Source organism: Quercus robur, chromosome 9 (assembly GCF_932294415.1).
Source record: "Quercus robur chromosome 9, dhQueRobu3.1, whole genome shotgun sequence".
Classification (NCBI taxonomy): domain Eukaryota; kingdom Viridiplantae; phylum Streptophyta; class Magnoliopsida; order Fagales; family Fagaceae; genus Quercus; species Quercus robur.
The window spans coordinates 1737940-1758403 of NC_065542.1; the positions used below are offsets into that span (position 1 = coordinate 1737940).

A 20464-nucleotide genomic window follows, 5' to 3' on the forward strand; every position below is an offset into this window, starting at 1 on the left:
GATATTTGTCAATCTCAACCATTAAATTAAAAAAAATGTTAAAGAGTTAAAAAGTTAAAATTAAAAAATAAGATGATAAAAATTAATGTGAGATGAATCGGTGGTACACTGAATCGGACCGTGCAATACCTAGGGCATTGCGCGGTGTGCAATTCTATTAATATAAACCGTCGATTTAATCTAACGTTTATAAATTTGACACCTCGTATAAGACACCCTGACGATCCGCATGATTCACTTTTGCCTTTCCCTTCTCTATTCTTTTGTCTTCAGTTTGTCCAAATTTCAGAAAGAAATAGTCTCTCTCTGACTTACCGTCTTACCCTTGATCTTTCTCTGGCACACCCATGGTATGTGAATAAATGAAAAGAGAGTTAGGTCATGGGAGTGGAATAGAATAATTAATGAAAGTAAATGGGGGGTTGGTGGGACAAAATTGTAATAAAATTAAATGTTGTGAATAGTTAGGTTCATAGGTCGAAATAAAAATATACTTATATAATTTTTGTTTTAGTGTGGTATCTCTCAACTATGACAGTATGATTTTTCTTATATAAAGTTAGGAAAAGAGGTTAATGGATGTTTTAAAGTATTTATGTAGTGAATATATTTTTTTTTTAAATTATGGACAAATTTTTTACAAAAAAATTATTTTAATAAAAATTGTTTACTATTTTCATATTTCTTATAAAATAATATCAAAGTTTTCTTAAAATAATTTATTGACCCTTATTCAATGAATATCATTTAACACATTTAACTATTTAAGACTGTCCATGAAATTATCAAGCAAAAAGCAAAAGTATATTATATAAAACCACATTCTAAGTAGATGTGTCAATTTCATATTATGAAATAATGTGTTTATTTAAAAAAAATATTATGCCAATAATATTTTTATAAAATTTTCAAAACAAATTAGAAATGATAAATTATTATTAATAAGAAAAAAAAATAATTACAATTTTAAAGTTTACTTAAAATCAATCACAACTTCCCGGATATAAATTGTTGTCAAATTATTTTAAAAAGTAGAGCGAAGTCGCAATGTGAAGATAGTCACTAGAAAGTACTTCTGTTTCACGTGACACAAGCCAACGTACTACTACCGCCCATGCACTAGTAATCTTGTAGGATTGAGTAGTCACATTTAACAATGACAAGTACAGGATTGGCTTTCAGCAATTTTACGTCGGCAGTTCACATTTAACAATGAAATTTGAAAAGCAATCCTACAAGTACAGGATTGAGTAGTCACCTTCATAATGAGGAGTTCTGAAGTTTTGTTGACAGGATTATTGAGTTGTCATTTTCGCTCCGTAGTCAGTACGAAAGTCTTTATTCAAAGTTCAAAAATCTTTGCTTTGTCAGTAGAGATTACTAGTGCATGGGCAGTAGTAGTACGTTGGCTTGTGTCACGTGAAACAGAAGTACTTTCTAGTTTCTAGTGAATATCTTCACATTGCGACTTCGCTCTGCTTTTTAAAACAATTTGACAACAATTTATATCCGGGAAGTTGTGATTGATTTTAAGTAAACTTTAAAATTGTAATTATTTTTTTTCTTATTAATAATAATTTATTATTTCTAATTTATTTTGAAAATTTTATAAAAATATTATTGATATAGTATTTTTTTTAAATAAACACATTATCTCATAATATGAAATTGACACATCTACTTAGAATGTGGTTTTATATAATATACTTTTGATTTTTGCTTGATAATTTCATGGACGGTCTTAAATAGTTAAATGTGTTAAATGGTATTCATTGGATAAGGATCAATAAATTATTTTAAGAAAACTTTGATATTATTTTATAAGAAATATGAAAATAGTAAATAATTTTTATTAAAATGATTTTTTTGTAAAAAATTTGTCCATAATTTTTTTAAAAAAAATATTCACTACATAAATACTTTAAAACATCCATTAACTTATTTTCCTAACTTTATATAAGAAAAATCATACTGTCATAGTTGAGAGATACCACACTAAAACAAAAATTATATAAATATATTTTTATTTCGACAACCTATGAACCTAACTATTCACAACATTTAATTTTATTACAATTTTGTCGCACCAACCCCCATTTACTTTCATTAATTATTCAGTTCCACTCCCATGACGTAACTCTTCTTTTCATTTATTCACATACCATCGGTGTGCCAGAGAAAAATCAAGGGTAAGACGATTAGAGAGAGAGAGACTGTTTCTTTCTGAAATTTGGACAAACTGAAGACAAAAGAATAGAGAAGGGAAAGGCAAAAGTGAATCACGCGGATCGTCAGGATGTCTTATACGAGGTGTCAAATTTATAAGCGTTAGATTAAATCGACGGTTTATATTAATAGAATTGCACACCGTGCAATACCCTAAGTATTGCACGGGATTTCAATCCCACTGAATCAGTCCAACATAGTATGACTATTGAAGACTGTGTGTCTCAAATAGTGAAGCACATGAGCTGTCGTCTTTTTCCTAATAATTTTAAAAATGTGAAGCAATAATCTTTAAAAAAAAAAAAAAGCTGTGTGACACAGTGACAGTAATAATTCAAGAAACAGACAAGTGAAAGTCATAAAGCAAACAAGCAGTTAAGCAAAAAGTGAAAAAAGTGAAAAAAGTGAAGAATAAGAGGAAAGTGGTCGACAATGGCTACTTCAAGTCTGTAGTAAAAGGCTACTCATTCTCTGTTTTGCTGAGAAGAAAGAAAATGCTTCTCATTCTCAACTCTCAGTCTCAAGTGAAATACAGAGTGGAGAAAAACCATCTTTATATTATTTAATTTATTTCTCTCGTTTGTGATCCTCCCTATTTAGTATTTCTTTATCACCTTCAATTGCATACTCCTCTTGTAAGCTCTCGAAGTGAACAATTCTTCTCAAGAAAATATTCGAGTTTAATTTTCAAGTAAGTCTATTCTTTCAAATATTTCACCACTGTATTTGCATATTTTAAATATTTAAAAGCATTAATTAGCTTTTGTTTCTATATTTGATCATTTGTTCTTTTGGATCTCCTAGGTTCCTACATCTATCTTCAATTTGAATATCAGATGGTGTAAATCTTGGGTATCAATTTCGAGTAGTGGACTCAGGACTGGAGGTTAGAGTTGAAATTTTTATATTTTATTTTATTAATTTGAATATTTTAAATTGTAGTTCAATTCCACTTATGTCTATATCATCTATTCATTCTTTATTAATTATTGAGACCAACCAATAATTCAAATACTTTGAGGAGTAATTATAAATTTGTATGGTCTTTTTTTTTGTGGGGGTGGGGGTGGATTTCTGGACTGAATAAAAAATTTTAAGGAGTTACGACCAAAATTCTAAATCTAAGGGGGCCAATAAGTGCATTTTTTCTGTGGCTTGTAATTATTTTTGTGATTTTCATACTACCTATAATACCTATAATGGAAAATTGAAAAAGTCGGGGGGCTATGACCCCACACTAGCTTCAACGGTGCATTGAAAGTCCCATCTTTTTTGTGCGAAGTTCTGTGTGAACAACCGAATAGATCGAATTAGTTTGTGCTTCAAACAAAGAACCAAATTTCATATAAGAGAGAGAGGATTGATTTTGAAGTATTGCATAATTTTCTCAGTCAAAGCAAAATTTGTGGCGAAGATAAAAACCCAAATATTTAGAAGATTTGGAATCTAATTACAATCAGTTACGGTTAAGAAGGTTGCTCTAAGATTCCAGGACACTTTCCTTTTCCCATAATTTCTCAAAAACATAAATATGGTGAAGAGGGTTTACATATTATAGTGTGTTAGTGATAATAATTCACTAAAAATATATAAAAAATCTCTCTCCTGTCCCAAATTGTTAGTTCTATCTAGAAAATCCAACTTTTAAGAAAACATCATTTAATGTATTGTTTTTTTCTTAAAAAGCTACAAGTTCCAAAACTTCTCAAATTTATTTAAACTCTAGAGAAAAAAATTATAAGTATTGACTTTTTAAAATAAGTTAGTTAGGTTAAGAATCAAATTCGTAATTTATCCAATATTAAAAGACTATATTACATATTTCTCCCAAAAGACTATATTACATTTAAGCCCAATAAATCAAATATTCACATACATATTTAGATTATTCAAATATTTCATTTCCATGGTCAAACCCAAACAGCCTCGAGTACGAAATTGATTCCCTCGAAGGGAAATAGAGGAAAGTTGGCTGAAAATTAATGTATGATTCTAAATTTGATAATACTCTAACTCATCATTTACTACATTAAGTTCTCATATATTTTCATTATATTTGTCAACTTGTTGTTTAATAAAATAATAATTTAATATTAAAATGCTTTAATAGAACAAAATCATTATTTTTTAGAAAGAAAAAAAAAATCAATTAACGATATAAAAATAAAAAATAGAACAAAACCTGTGGGGTCCAATAATCGACGGGCCGGGCCCGTTTGCTGATGAAGGGTCCAAAGGCCCAAGCCTAAAAAGGTCATGGCCAGAGTTTAAGAATAGAGTAGCCCAATTGGCCCGGAGAAGCAGCCGAGGACAGTGCAGTCCTCGGCTGACCCAAGAAAAAGGGCAGAAAGGTAAAGGGGCGTGCTCGAAGGGGAAATCTAAAATATCTAAGAGAGGCTTCCTTTGCCACCTTCCCCATGCATATCTCTGCGCCTAACAAAGCCTTATCCATTAACTTTATCGACAACTCTCAACGACTTAGGTCTGAGACTGATGGGACAAGTATCAGTCTTGAAAGGGTCGACCCTACACGTGGACGAAGGAAATTGAACGCATGCGAGTATAAAAGAAAAAATATGTAACCTAAAAGGGGGGCTCCTCCAGTCCCACTGAAAGGAGAAAGGGCTTCAGAGGCAAATATACTGGAACCATGCATAAATATCTTAACAAAACCACAGCCGGGTAAACATGACTTAGTCTTTCGATCCCACTCTCTACAAATGATATTGTATGGGCCCATTTACGTGCGAACCCAACTCAACTGCGGTTTAACGCAAATCGTGTCCCTACAATTGGCGCCGTCTGTGGGAAGGCTTGCGTGTTAGCTCGAGCGGTGGCGAAGTTGAGCTTCTGTCGAACAAGGGACTACGAGGATGCCTGTATCACCGGCGACACATTGTTGCTATTCCAACATAGGCTCCCACTAGGGGCTACGTTCCACGGTGTCATCGACATGGGCAAGCCTAGGGGCTTCAAACATCAGGCCAGCTTCCCCCACCTTATTCGAGGAGCTAAATCTTCGGAAGATAAGCAAGTAAGGGAGAATACAAGTTTTGGACAGAACCAAGGTCTTGCATGGTCCTCGGACCCAAGCCTCTAGGGAAACCAACTACTTAAAAGAAGCTTACAAGTTTTGGACAGAACCAAGGCCTTGTATGGTCCTCGGACCCAAGCCTCTGGGGAAACCAACTACTTAAAAGAAGCTTACAAGTTTTGGACAGAACCAAGGCCTTGTATGGTCCTCGGACCCAAGCCTCTGGGGAAACCAACTACTTAAAAAGAAGCTTACAAGTTTTGGACAGAACCAAGGCCTTGTATGGTCCTCGGACCCAAGCCTCTTGGGAAACCAACTACTTAAAAAGAAGCATACAAGTTTTGGACAGAACCAAGGCCTTGTATGGTCCTCGGACCCAAGCCTCTGGGGAAACCAACTACTTAAAAGAAGCTTACAAGTTTTGGACAGAACCAAGGCCTTGTATGGTCCTCGGACCCAAGCCTCTGGGGAAACCAACTACTTAAAAAGAAGCATACAAGTTTTGGACAGAACCAAGGCCTTGTATGGTCCTCGGACCCAAGCCTCTGGGGAAACCAACTACTTAAAAGAAGCTTACAAGTTTTGGACAGAACCAAGGCCTTGTATGGTCCTCGGACCCAAGTCTCTGGGGAAACCAACTACTTAAAAGAAGCTTACAAGTTTTGGACAGAACCAAGGCCTTGTATTGTCCTCGGACCCAAGCCTTTGGGGAAACCAACTACTTAAAAAGAAGCATACAAGTTTTGGACAGAACCAAGGCCTTGCATGGTCCTCGGACCCAAACCTCTGGGGAAACCAACTACTTAAAAGAAGCTTACAAGTTTTGGACAGAACCAAGGCCTTGCATGGTCCTCGGACCCAAGCCTCTGGGGAAACCAACTACTTAAAAGAAGCTTACAAGTTTTGGACAGAACCAAGGCCTTGCATGGTCCTCGGACCCAAGCCTCTGGGGAAACCAACTACTTAAAAGAAGCTTACAAGTTTTGGACAGAACCAAGGCCTTGCATGGTCCTCGGACCCAAGCCTCTGGGGAAACCAACTACTTAAAAAAAGAGCTTACAAGTTTTGGACAGAACCAAGGCCTTGTATGGTCCTCGGACCCAAACCTCTGGGGAAACCAACTACTTAAAAAAAGCTTACAAGTTTTGGACAGAACCAAGGCCTTGCATGGTCCTCGGACCCAAGCCTCTGGGGAAACCAACTACTTAAAAAAAAAAAAAAAAAAAAAAAGCTTACAAGTTTTGGACAGAACCAAGGCCTTGTATGGTCCTCGGACCCAAGCCTCTGGGGAAACCAACTACTTAAAAAGAGCATACAAGTTTTGGACAGAACCAAGGCCTTGCATGGTCCTCGGACCCAAGCCTCTGGGGAAACCAACTACTTAAAAAGAAGCATACAAGTTTTGGACAGAACCAAGGCCTTGCATGGTCCTCGGACCCAAGCCTCTGGGGAAACCAACTACTTAAAAGAAGCTTACAAGTTTTGGACAGAACCAAGGCCTTGCATGGTCCTCGGACCCAAGCCTCTGGGGAAACCAACTACTTAAAAAAAGAGCTTACAAGTTTTGGACAGAACCAGGGCCTTGTATGGTCCTCGGACCCAAACCTCTGGGGAAACCAACTACTTAAAAAAAGCTTACAAGTTTTGGAAAGAACTAAGGCCTTGCATGGTCCTCGGACCCAAGCCTCTGGGGAAACCAACTACTTAAAAAAAAAAAAAAAAAAAAAGCTTACAAGTTTTGGACAGAACCAAGGCCTTGTATGGTCCTCGGATCCAAGCCTCTGGGGAAACCAACTACTTAAAAAGAGCATACAAGTTTTGGACAGAACCAAGGCCTTGCATGGTCCTCGGACCCAAGCCTCTGGGGAAACCAACTACTTAAAAAGAAGCATACAAGTTTTGGACAGAACCAAGGCCTTGCATGGTCCTTGGACCCAAGCCTCTGGGGAAACCAACTACTTATAAAGAAAAACCGTATTACGTGGATTTTCTAGTTTGTCCTCGAATCCTCAACGCTAAAGGGACCAGTATGGAATGGAGTGACGTGTTTCCAAAAGCATAACCGAAGCCATGCAATGCTCGGTCGTGCCCTTGGATGAGTTATTTAAAGTTGGTCGTCCTCAGACAATACTCCCGCGCTTATTACAGAACGTTCAACCGTCATCTCGGTTAGTTTCCTGAGTTTAACTTACTATGAGTTATTACTATGCCTGATAGTGTCGATAGATTAGAATTAGTTGGGTTGTGTTTCAAAAGTTCTTGCTTTAAATACCTCCGAGGAGGAACACACACATAGAGTACACCCACTCACAGAGTAGTGTTATCAAAGGAACAGCATTCAAAACAAGTAGAGAAGTTTCCATTTTATTTTTTTTTACTAAAGCAAAGAAACAGTACAGCGTACAATAAAAAGCTAGAATCAGTTTGTGCCAAAGATCACTACATAACCAAAAAGAAAGGAATATACAAGAGAATAAAGTAAAGCCGAGGAAGTAGATCAGAGGAGAGGTTGGCTACAGCTCCAAGATTTTGTCATTCCTCAATGCTTTCACTTGCCCACAACTCAAACAGCCAAAGAGATCCAACTTGAGCTTGACACCGTCGAGGGAAAGGTGCAGGGAGTTGGAAGTTGAGGGGCTTTCTCTAAATATTTGCCCGCCACAAGGCAGAGGCGATGAGGGCGAAGAATCTTTCTTCTGACACACCAACGTTCTGGTATGAACAGAACCTGCTTCGGATTTTGACTAAAAGAGGGAGAGACATCCTTTCCCCTCTGTTGAAATGGAGTACTCTCTTGAACTTATGCTTCCTGTGCCCATACCTCATCATTTTTAGCCTCATAAGGGCACGGCGCTTCCGTGGCGGAGAGATTTCCTTCTTCCCAACCCTCGCCTCAGACATATTGTGCTAAGGGAGGACAGCACTGAGTATAGGAGCTGAGATTTGGGAGAAAACTAAAGAATAGGTGCGAGGATGAAGTAATTTTCTCTCCTACTTATTTAAAGAGATAAAGAGGTGGCATTGAATTCACGCAGGGTCCCAAGGAACGCTACAGACAAGATGGCGTAGGCTCAATCTCCAACGCCACCTGCAACCAGGGAATTAAAGGAGTCTCTGGAAGGTGCACCTCGAAGATTGGGACATCAAGAAGTACTACGTAACCAAAAACTACATAAATACCCTTTAAGTTGTGGGCCAAGTGAGTTTGTGGCCCAGGCCTGTTCTGCACGGGGGCCCAGGGGCAATGGCCCACACCTAGGAATAACTGTTGCCGAGGACAACTTCCTGCTCGGCACCTCGTGAAATACCCGGGGAAAGGGAGAAACTGAACCCAAAGGGTCTTAGACAGAACCTAGGCATCGTATGGTCCTCGGACTCAAGCCTATGGGGAAACCAAGTACTGAGAAAACCTAAGGCTTGCATGGTCCTCGGACTCAAGCCTATGGGGAAACCAAGTACTGAGAAAGTCTAAATTTAAGACAGAACCCAGGTATTACGAAGTCCTCGGACCCAAGCCTTATGGGAAACCGATTATTTGAATGGGGAAGGTTCTCGGCTCAAATACTGTAAAGGGTTAGAGTCAGTGTGATTAAAAAATGGCGAAACGGCCCAACTTTCATTAACCTAAGGAAACTGTCCATTTGGCGAGTGAAATGTCCTCGAATAGTTATTTCCTACACTGTATCAAGCACTTAGTCTTCATCTTGGCAAATTTTAAGGTGCGCTTCGCCCCTCACTGGTCGGCATTGCTATGTTAAATAATTTTATTAAAGTCATGTTGACACCTTTTTATTAGCAAACGTTTTAGCCTTAGTTATCATTGATTCAAATACTATGTTACGGTGCCGAGCAGCGTTGGGAAGCTTGTAAAATCATAAAACATAACATATGAAATAAATGAATAGTAACTTTTATTAATATGGAAAATTGTTACAACGTACAAAGAAGGGCTTAAACAAGCCTATACAAAAAATGAACTGTCAAAATAACACTAGCATCCGCAGTACAGATAAGTAAATAATCAGCTGCCTTTTAAACTCGCCTTCAAAGCTTTTCCATTCTCTGCCTCAGTGCTACTCATATCAGGAGACGAACCTTTTTAGAAAAAAAAAAAAATAAAGGACAAGGAAGAAGAATTGGAACACATGGAAGCACTTCAGCAAGCTCTTGTTGCTGAAGAAAGCAAGGGAAAAAGAAGATGGAGGACATGAGTAGGAAGGAGGAGAAGAAGAGGGAAGCAATGAAAAGAAAGTAAAAGGAGCAAAAGAGGGAAAAGGGGAGCCATATTAGGTATGCTCATGAAAGAGCGAATGGAGATGACAAGGGAGGTTTTCGACTCAGTCACACCGGAAGTGGGGTGTGACGAGTCCCTGCTTCGGATTTTGACTAAAAGAGGGGGGAGGCACATCTTGAGTCTTCGCCATCCTTGCCCCGACCGAGCCATCTCAAGTTTTATTAGGGCATGGCGTTTCTGGAAAAGGAAGGATTCATTAATGGCCGACTACTATGGTGGATGTATTATTGGATTAGGAGTAACCAGACGGAAGAAGTGAACTATAAGAAGGGCCTAAGGGATTCAGATATGAAAGGATCACCTCTGGTTTTCTCTCTTTATGTAAGGGAGTAAGACAAGGGCACGTAACACGTTCTGATCCCCAAGGAAATCTGCGAATAAATGCGCATCCGTTTCGTTCCCCCACGTTATCAGTAACCGTAAGATTTGGGAGGTCTCGTAAAAGGAAGAAATTAAAGGCGTGCTACGGATAACCAAACGGTATAAGCGCATCACGCGTAAACCGAGGGAAACATCTTGTAGACCGGCGCATTCCTCGGGGAGGTGAAGAGTCGCCAACGTTGATCAAGGGCCGAATTAAATGAGCAGTAATGAAGGCTCGGAGTTACCAAAACCCCCCTCTCCAACCAAGAGGCCGGACAGCAGGGTTTTGAGGGGCTATTGTGGGGTCCAATAATCGACGGGCCGGGCCCGTTTGCTGATGAAGGGTCCAAAGGCCCAAGCCTAAAAAGGTCATGGCCAGAGTTTAAGAATAGAGTAGCCCAATTGGCCCGGAGAAGCAGCCAAGGACAGTGCAGTCCTCGGCTGACCCAAGAAAAATGGCAGAAAGGTAAAGGGGCGTGCTCGAAGGGGAAATCTAAAATATCTAAGAGAGGCTTCCTTTGCCACCTTCCCCATGCATATCTCTGCGCCTAACAGAGCCTTATCCATTAACTTTATCGACAACTCTCAACGACTTAGGTCTGAGACTGATGGGACAAGTATCAGTCTTGAAAGGGTCGACCCTACACGTGGACGAAGGAAATTGAACGCATGCGAGTATAAAAGAAAAAATATGTAACCTAAAAGGGGGGCTCCTCCAGTCCCACTGAAAGGAGAAAGGGCTTCAGAGGCAAATATACTGGAACCATGCATAAATATCTTAACAAAACCACAGCCGGGTAAACATGACTTAGTCTTTCGATCCCACTCTCTACAAATGATATTGTATGGGCCCATTTACGTGCGAACCCAACTCAACTGCGGTTTAATGCAAATCGTGTCCCTACAAAACCAATCAGGCAAAAGCATGGAAAGTTCAATATTTTTTTTTTGAGAGATTCAAGACCTTTGCAGTTAGCAAAACTTACAAACCGGTGTAGTAGAATTTTTATTTGACTTGTACCTCCATGATAAACAGTCCAACTTAATTGTCGTGTAACTTAAGCTAATTCTGCACTAATAGCTTCTACCAAATAAAGCACATTTATTTGCCAACCAAATAAATACTATTGGATTATACCATTGGGTCTAGATTCTTATCTTTGGCCAAATGCTAAAGAAATGCATATTCCAAGCTCAATTGCTAAGGAAAACCTATCAAAGAAATGTATATTCTCAAGTGAAAGACCAAAAAATCCATCAAGATATATTTCTCATTTGCAGTCCTCCCCATTTGTAATTCTTTAGCGCCTTTATTTGAAAATTCCTCTTGTAAACTCTCTAAGAGCAACCACATCAGTCCATGCATTTTACACATCCATTTTTACATTAAAAACTTACTTTTTCTATTTTACACCTTAATTTTTACAAAATATTCACGTCAATTCATCTATTTTGACACATTCTTTATTAAAATAATCGATATTCTCAATTTTTTTATTATTTCCTCAACAACCCGCGCGCGTTCTCTCATTAACCTGATAAAGCTCTCTCTCTCTCTCTGCCTTGTACCAAACACGTTTTCTTTCTCATTTTTATCTGATAAAGCTCTCTCTCTCTCTGAACCCAACCCATTTTTCTCTCATTTTTTCTGTTAAAGCTCTCTCTCGCTCTCTCTCTCTCTCTCTCTCTGAACCCATTTTCTTTCTCATCTATCTGATAAAGCTCTCTCTCTCTCTCTGTGTGAACCATTTTTCTTTCTCATTTTTTCTGTTAAAGCTCTCTCTCTCTCTCTGAATCAACTCTCCCTCTCGGTCTATACCGATCCACAGCTCCGATCCACAACTCCCTAGCTCCGATCATCTCTATACCGATCTCCATAGCTCCGATCCATAGCTCCGATCCACAGCTCCGATCAGGCATGCACCGACCCTAGCTCCGATCCACAGCTCCGATCATGCATGCACCGATCTCCCTAGCTCCGATCCACAAGCACCGATCAGATCCGACCAGATCAGATTTGACCGAGATCTTCCTAGCTCCGATCCACAAGCACCGATCAATTATTGTATCTTCCTAGCTCCGATCAGGCAAGCCCCATACCCACGAGCTCCGATCAAGCGAGACCCACGAGCTCCGATCGTTCCGATAAGCACCGATCTGTCTCTTTTTTGTTTTTCCGTTTGGGTTTTTTTTTTTTTTTAGCACCGATTTGTCTCTTTTTTTTTTTTTTTTTTTTTTTTTTTTTTTTTTTTTTTTTTTTTTTTTTTCGTTTGGGTTTGTTTGTTTATCCGTTGAGGTCGTTGTGCATGGAGAAGAGAGAGAAAAATTGGTGCGAACGGAAATTAATAAAAAAACTAAATACACATGCTACAGTGCCCGTGTAAATTTACACGGGTACTGTAGCTCGTGGAAAATTTTAGATGATTATGCATGATTTAGCTGGACTGATATAGTGTGTTTTTTGCTTCAAAATGTGTAAAAACGGTCAAAATGTGTATTTTACACATTTATACACAGTTATGCAAGAGCTGATGTGAATGCTCTAAGAATACAATTCTCCTGAAGAAAAAAAAATTCAAGTGTAGTCAATTCCAATTAAGTTTATCTTCTAAATATTAGTAATATTTAGAAGATAAACTTAATTGGAATTGACTACACTATTGAATATTTCACATTGTATAGTGAAATATCTCACTATTGAATTTTTCATACTGTATATTTTTAAAAGCATTTCATTAACATTATTTTTTTTTTCCTATATTAAAAATTTTGCTCTATTGTATATGGTGGGTTCTTACATCAATCTTCAAGTTGAAAATCAAGTGAAGAAAGTCTAGGCCCTAGGGAACCATTTTCGAGTGTTGCATGTTGGAGTTATAAAATTTGTATATTTTTATTATATTAATCTGAAGATTGTAAATTGTTCTTAATTATACGTGCTATTCTTTATTAATAATCTGGATCAGATTTTGTTGGCTGAGGTTGGGTCAGTTTGATTTTTTTTTTCTTTTTTCTTCCTAATGGTTTTGCTATTTAACCAATGAGATAATCCTTGTTAGTGTCTTCTAAATCTAATTGCTTTGCTTTTGAATCAATGTACTTGTTCCAAGAACTAGTTTGTTCAACAATTTTAATAATGATATTTTAGGAAGTCTTAACCTTTATCTTTTATGTTTAGAAGAAAATAAAAATGTCAAAATATGATTTTGGTTCTTCTAGTTCCTAATATATATAACTATATATTAAGAGAAGAAATTGATGTTATTTCACAGGGGAATCTTCCATCCAAACAACTTCATCTGCCAGAGTTTCCAGTGTGACCGCTTAATACAAGACACAGAGCTGACCCTGAAATTAAGCTGTTGGATTTCGTACCCGGTAAGCTCAAACTCCTCATGACATTCACACTATATCCTTTTTCCCAATTCAATTATCAAATTATCAGTTATTTCATTTTAATCCTTCATTTGAAGTTTTGATAATACCTAATGGTTCCCTCGCTTTGCCATACCACTATTATGCAAACAAAATTTGCTAATTTAAAAGACTTTTTTGTACAGTTCCTAATAATGCTTACATGATACATTGGACAACATGCTGGTTTTATAATCAGAAAACATATATGGAGACAATGATATTGTTATTTTAGTATTGTACTTTAAAACTCTGTGTGGGTAGCAGCATATTGTTTTAGGACTTTGAGTCAATTGACACTCTAGCCCCAAAATAATTCAAAAAAGAGAGCAAAGTGTCAATTATTTTGATAATTTTGGAAGTGGAGTGTCATTTAAAAAAAAATATAAAAAAAAGTAGGGTGAGTCTAACCTCAAAAATTGAGCATAATGAGTTTAATTTCACTATACTTTGGGGTGTCAATGTAATTTACTTAATTTTTTTTTTTCACGAGGGAAATTTGAACCTAACTTCTACTCGCTTGGGAGAATTAGGTAGTGGCACTGAAATATAATGCTTTTAGCCCAAAAAAAGAAAAAAGAAAAAAGTAATAATAATAATAATCAAAGTCCTAAAGTTTTTTTTGCTAAGCATCAAAGTCCTAAAGTTAGCTGACTCGTACTGCTGCAGTTTTTGAATAATTGGAATTCCTTCATGCATTATATCTCTCAACTTTATTTTTATTGTATAGGTCTCCTATGAGTGGCAAGTAACAAGTCATAGCATGCCACTCTGTGTCTCTTCTTTATGCTAATCCATATTGATATTGTCAGTTTCAGGAATTTTTTCTAGGGTGGTCATTAAGAAACTTAAATAAGTTAAATTATACAATAATTAACAAAAAAGATAACTATATTTCATTATCAATGCTGCAAGCTATATTTCTTTCAAAATTTTCGTTAAATAAAATTTTTCTTGGATTTTTCTTTTTGTTTGTAAATGCCCAATATATTGTTAAAAGGACCAAAGTTTGACTACAAACTTAGTTGTAGCCTAAGATTACAACTTTCACAAAATAAATTAACATGACTATATATTTTGAAAATCTAACCGTTAAATTGTTTGTTTTTTATGTTTTGAAAATACATGTGAAGTTTTATGTCAATTGGATGTTATTTACTATTTGATCTATGAACTTATTTTTTATGTATAATTTTAGACTATAAAAACTCAAAAATTAAACATTTGATTGATGACATAAACTATTTATCTTTAATCTTCTTAAAGTTTTGCAAGCATGGAGGATATAAGAAAAAAAAATGTAATCTAACTGTGAAATTGTTAAAATTCGTATCTAATAAAAAAAATATTGAGCGGAGTTGTAGTCTAATCTACAATCAAGTTTGTTACTAAATTTTGTCCAAAGTTTAATTATATTGGACCTAAAAAATTTAGGGTGGTCACACATTTTTTTTTTTAAGGTAAAAAAATCATAAATTTTATATATAATAATGATTTTTTTTTTTTCAAGCCAAGATGGTCCTGTTACCACCCTGACTCTGGTCCTGTGACCACCTGACGTGGAGCCGCCAGCGTATTGATGTGATATAATTGAAGGAAAGGCAACCTGAAAACCAGTTGACGCAGCTGGAAGGGAGTTTATGGTAAAAATGGAGTCGGCTATAGTAGATCACTTGATTGGCAATATCCTTTCGGTGCTTGCAACTGAAGCATCGTTGTTATGGGGGGTTCGTGATGCAGTTGACAATATCAAGAATGAGTTGAAAGGCATGCGATCTTTCTTGCTAGATTTTGATAAAAAGGAAGCAGCCAATGAAGGAGAGAAATTATGGGTGGAAAATGTGAGGGACATGGCATATGATGTTGAAGACGTCATCGATGAATTCATGTATTACATCAATATCCAACGAACACGGGGTCGATATGCTCAGTTTGTTCACCAAACCATTTACTTTCCACAGAATCTATGGGTGAGGCATCAAACCGCCACCAAGTTACAGAAAATGAATGAGACAATCAAGACCAATTCAAAGTTAAGTAAGAAATATCATGTTGATCCTATACAGGGGAAAAGCTCAGAAGATATTCACAAATGGGTTGTGCGGCATGCTGAATCGTCTTTGTTTGCTGGAGAAGATGAACTTGTAGGGATCAAAGATAAAAGGAAACAATTAATGATGTGGTTGATGGATAGAGAACAACAACAGACTGTCATTTCAATCCTCGGGATGGGAGGATCTGGCAAGACCACACTAGTTGCCAACACCTACAAAACACTAGTTGCCAACACCTACAACACACCAGTTGCCAACACCTACAAAAATGACGCAGTAAAGAGACATTTTGATTGTTTTGCATGGATCACTGTCTCCCAAAAATATGATGTAGAAGACTTATTGAGGTGCATGATTAAGGAATTCTATGAGTCAATGAAGGAAACAAATCCATCAGACTTGAGTTCTATGAACTACAGACTGTTAGTAAGTATGTTGGTGAGCTACTTAGAGAAGAAATCATATCTACTTGTCCTAGATGATGTTTGGGACACAAATGTCTTGGATGAACTAAAAGTATTACTCCGAGATAGTTATCCTGGGAGCAAAATCATTCTTACAACTCGCAATGAAGATATCGCTTGCCATCCTTTTGTGGGTAAACCTTATGTTCATCATATTCAATTGCTGGAACAGGATGAGGCGTGGGAACTCTTTTGCAAGAAAGCATTCTTAAGCAGTCCAAATAGAAGCTGCCCACCAGAGCTTAAATCTTTTGCTCAGGAACTTGTGGGAAAATGTGAAGGCCTACCTCTTGCAATTGGGGCCTTGGGCAGTCTTATGTGCTCCAAGGATATGCCTCAATGGAAAAAAATTTGCAAGAGCTTGAATTGGAGTCTAGGTAACAATCCTAAGCTACAACGATTGAAGAGCATTTTGTTGCTTAGTTTCAATGGTTTACCAAATCAGTTGAAGCATTGTTTCTTATATTGCTCCCTTTTCCCAGAAGATCATGAGATTCGAAGAAAAAGGCTCATTAAACTATGGATGGCAGAAGGATTTGTAGAACAAGTTGAAGGGTCCACTCTAGAAGAAGTAGCTGATAGCTATTTAGTAGAACTCACTTTCAGGAACATGCTTCAAGTTGTAAAGAGGAATGAACTTGGAAGGCCAAAGAGATGTAAAATGCATGATCTTTTGCGGGAGCTTGCTTTATCAATATCAATCAAAGAAAAGTTTGGTGTTGTACATGATGGAGGAGAAGAAATGAAAGAATGCAATGCACGCCGCATTTCAATTCATAGAACTGATGGAGAACCCAAATCATTTACGGGTATGTCAAAGCTGCGTTCTTTTCTTGTTTTTAACAGGTCGTTGAAAACATTGCCTTCAAGAAGTAAAATGTTAAGGATTCTAGATTTGGAGGATGCCCCCATCGAAGAACTGTCTGATGAAGTATTCAAATTATTCAACTTAAGATATTTGAATTTAAGGGGAACTTTACTTAAGAGGCTCCCAAATTCCATAGGGAGGCTCCTTAATCTTCAAACCTTGGACCTAAGGGACACACAAATAGAGGCCCTTCCTCGTGGAATAGGGAAGTTGCAAAACTTGCGGCATTTAATAATGTATCGCTACACTAGAAATGGGAACGACTTCAGACGTGCTATTGGGATGCAAGCACCATCAAATATTGGGCAGTTAAAGAATTTGCAAACCTTGTGTTGTTTTGAAGCAAAAGGTGACTTGATTGGACAAATTCAGAGAATGACCCAACTTACCTCGATTGGTATTGGCAACGTGAAAGAAGCAGATGAGACGGACTTATGTATCTCAATTCAAAACATGGGACTTCTTAGGGTCTTGGCTATCTTAGTAACTAATGAGGAGGAAACTCTCCGAATGGATGCACTCCCATCTCCTCCTCCCAACCTTCAAAATCTTAGTTTGACTGGAAAATTAGAGAAGGTGCCACAGTGGTTTCGTTCACTTCAAAACCTCAAATATTTGGGTCTGCAATGGTCAAGACTGGAAGAAGATCTACTCCCTCACATCGCTGCTTTGCCACATCTGCGACGTCTTTCACTTACTAATGCCTATGTTGGAAAACAGCTATGTTTCAATACAGGCTTTCCTGAGCTTACAGATTTGGAAATTTGTAATTTCCCTCAATTGAATGAGATAATAATAGAAAAGGGGGTGATGCCCAATCTGAAATGCCTATGTATTTTCAGCTGCATGGAGTTAAACACAGTGCCCAAGGGCATTGAATACCTTCAAAATCTCCAAGAACTGTATTTGAAATCTATCTCAATGGAACTTGAAAATCGCATTAAAGGAGAAGGAAGTGTGGATCTTCCAAAGGTGCAGCACATCCCAAAGATCTACATCTGGTAGTCCTTTGGAATGTTTAATGAAGGTAGCTTCTCATGTCTATCTGTTATATTATATTATTAAATCACTTTGAAATGGAACTAATGTTTTCTGACATGAAGAATAAGTAATCTTTTCTAACGATTGATTTTACTTTACCGTATCTCTGTATTTTTTTTTTACCTGTGGTACTGTAGCATCAGGCTCACTAATGCTTTCTATTGCTTGATTGCTTGTAGTTTGTTTTAGCTACCATCTTGGCATGAGCACATCAAGTTCCTTCAAATAGATAGAATTAGTTTCTGGGTCTGACTCTTAATGCTGTGTGGGTATGTAAAGCCTACCATATGTTTGAGGAAAGTCCTCTGTGGACATTGTGAGATTGGAAGATACAAGATGGTGACTTATGTAACCCCAAGAGTTTTGCTGGATTTTTCATTACGTCTTTCATGCATATGATTTTCAATAGTTCGTACAGAGGTTTCTTAGACTTGGTTTGGATATGATGTCTTATTTGTGATTTGGAACATGTATTGGTCTGTTTTAATAAGCTACATATTTGCTCCATTTGTTTATATATATAAATATCTGTGTTTCAAACTTCCAAATGCTTACTTTGCTTCTTGTATAATTTGAGAACTAGTCATCATGGAAAACTTTGATTTATAATAGCTTGGTACATGCTTACTGTGTCTTTTTGTTGATTCCCTTGTAGATGCTTCTATTCATTTGAGAAGCTACATATAAGTTCAGAAATAAATTTCTCGACTTTATACATGTTGTCCCTCATACTTTCCTCACAGGTATTCCCCTCCCAAAGCTGAGACATGGTTGTTTTTACTTTTTAGGAGATTGTGATGGGGGGCTACTGGACTAGTGCCTAGTTTATGGGTAGACGATCTTAGTCGTACTTTCTTTTTGCATCGTCTCTTAACCTTAGTACCTGTAGATGTACAAACTAGTAGACAGTAGATGAGCAATCCCCTTCCATTTCTGTACCCTTGCTTGAGAATGATGAAATAGTGGTTGTATCAAGTTGAGGAAAAAATAAAAAGGTTCCCAGTTTCTGTTTTAGTTTTACACCGTATGCTCTTTAGTTTGCAATTCCTGTATAAGTGAGATGTGATTAAGGCTTATTTTATTTATTTTTATTAGTATAATCATAGTTTATTTGGTTTCCCTTTATTAATGCATCTTTGACCGTTAACCTATGGTTCTTGAGTCCTCGTTAAAAATCTTTGACTTACATATAAATTCTTAATGAGATTTCCCTTTTTTTTTCCTCTGTTTTTTTTCCAATTCTTCTTTTGGGTAGCAAATATGTTGTTTTAAACTGTTTTTTATTTATTTATTACATTCCTCATTGTTAGGTTGTCTGTTCATGAAAAGAAATTAGTGCTCAAAGTCATAATATCAAACTAATACATGTTGGAACAATTTTGTTTCAGTCTTCTAATATGTGATCAGAACTGCAACTTGATACTTTTGTGTTACCTAAGTTAGCAATATCTATTTGAATTTGTAATCGTACTCTTAGTCATGACTCAAGTTATTATTTTGTTATTAGTGTTGCCTTTGCATATGCTAATATAACAGCCACTTTTTGCAGTTTTTCTCCTCTACCAGATGCATCTCTTTCTCTTTTGGTAATCATTTTGATGGTAAGAAGTAAGATGTCTCTTCTCTTTGCTTACAAATATGCTTTCCTTCTTGTTTTCCTTGAAATATATTTTTGTTGGCTACAGCTTTGCATGGCTCTGATCTTGAGCATTATTCATGACTACCCACTCTGATATCATGACAAATTACCAATTATTTTGAAAACTTAAACTTTTAAGAAAGATGCATTTAATCATTTAATTAACATTCTTGCAGATTGAGCTTTTCTTTACCACATCTTGGAAGTTATGGTTTCACTAAAATGAGTCTTGTCTAGGTGATGGCCCTAAAAGTCCAGACGGAGGACATGAGGAACCAGCTTTGCGGTGGTGGTCACCTGTAACAGGTGATGTTAAAGGCACTAAATTGCTGCTGGGGCGCATAGAAACACTGTACATGAACAACCATATTAATTGGATGTTTGGATGCTATGGAGTTTGGTTCGGATATTGATGTATTTCAGATTGTGCTTAATATTTCAAGTAGATTCTTGAAACTATTCAAGAATCTAGATTGTTTTTAAATTTTGTGTTTAAGAATTACAATTTTAAATGCTGAAATCGTATTTTGATAATACAAATTTTACTTAAATTTTGTCCAAGTTGAAATAGCGTTTTAAGAACAATGTTTTAAGGGATGAAAAAAAAAAATTTTCAAAAAAAAAAAAAAAAAGTTTAGATTCTCAAATAATTTCAAAACAATGTCAATGTAAAAAATTAATATAAATATTTTGCAAATTTTGCGACACATCAAAAGTGTGGCCCAGTGGGACATCTTATAGAAGATGTTCTTAGCTTACGGTGCTTTTTACCAACTTTTTTTGTTATTTTTTACCAACTTGAATACATGATTGTGTCCTGAAGTATTTAAAAAATCTGCAATCTAATCGTTAATAGAATGATCACTACTTTCTAATCCTCACGTGACCTTCCATCTGAAATCCTAATTTTATGAATCAAAAAATGGAAGAATTTCAAGCAAATACCGCGGTGTCTTCCATCTCAAACGCTTAAATGGGCATTAGAGTGAGTGGTATATTTCTTTTGGACCAGTAAAGAGTACCAAGTAATTTGGAGTATAGTCATGTAACATTGCTGCATAATCTGA

General features: G+C 36.7%; 1 protein-coding gene across 1 annotated transcript; it reads left to right on the forward strand.

Annotated features, from left to right (window-relative positions):
- The first annotated feature begins 2610 nt into the window (after nt 1–2610).
- On the forward strand, nt 2611–19881 carry LOC126700173 (disease resistance protein RPM1-like). Its single transcript, XM_050398207.1, has 6 exons — nt 2611–2917; nt 3031–3112; nt 13190–13295; nt 14847–15597; nt 15646–17744; nt 19635–19881. The coding sequence occupies exons 4-5, from the start codon at nt 14972–14974 to the stop codon at nt 17720–17722; spliced, it is 2703 nt and encodes a 900-aa protein (XP_050254164.1). The 5' UTR covers nt 2611–2917; nt 3031–3112; nt 13190–13295; nt 14847–14971; the 3' UTR covers nt 17723–17744; nt 19635–19881.
- The last annotated feature ends 583 nt before the right edge of the window (nt 19882–20464 follow it).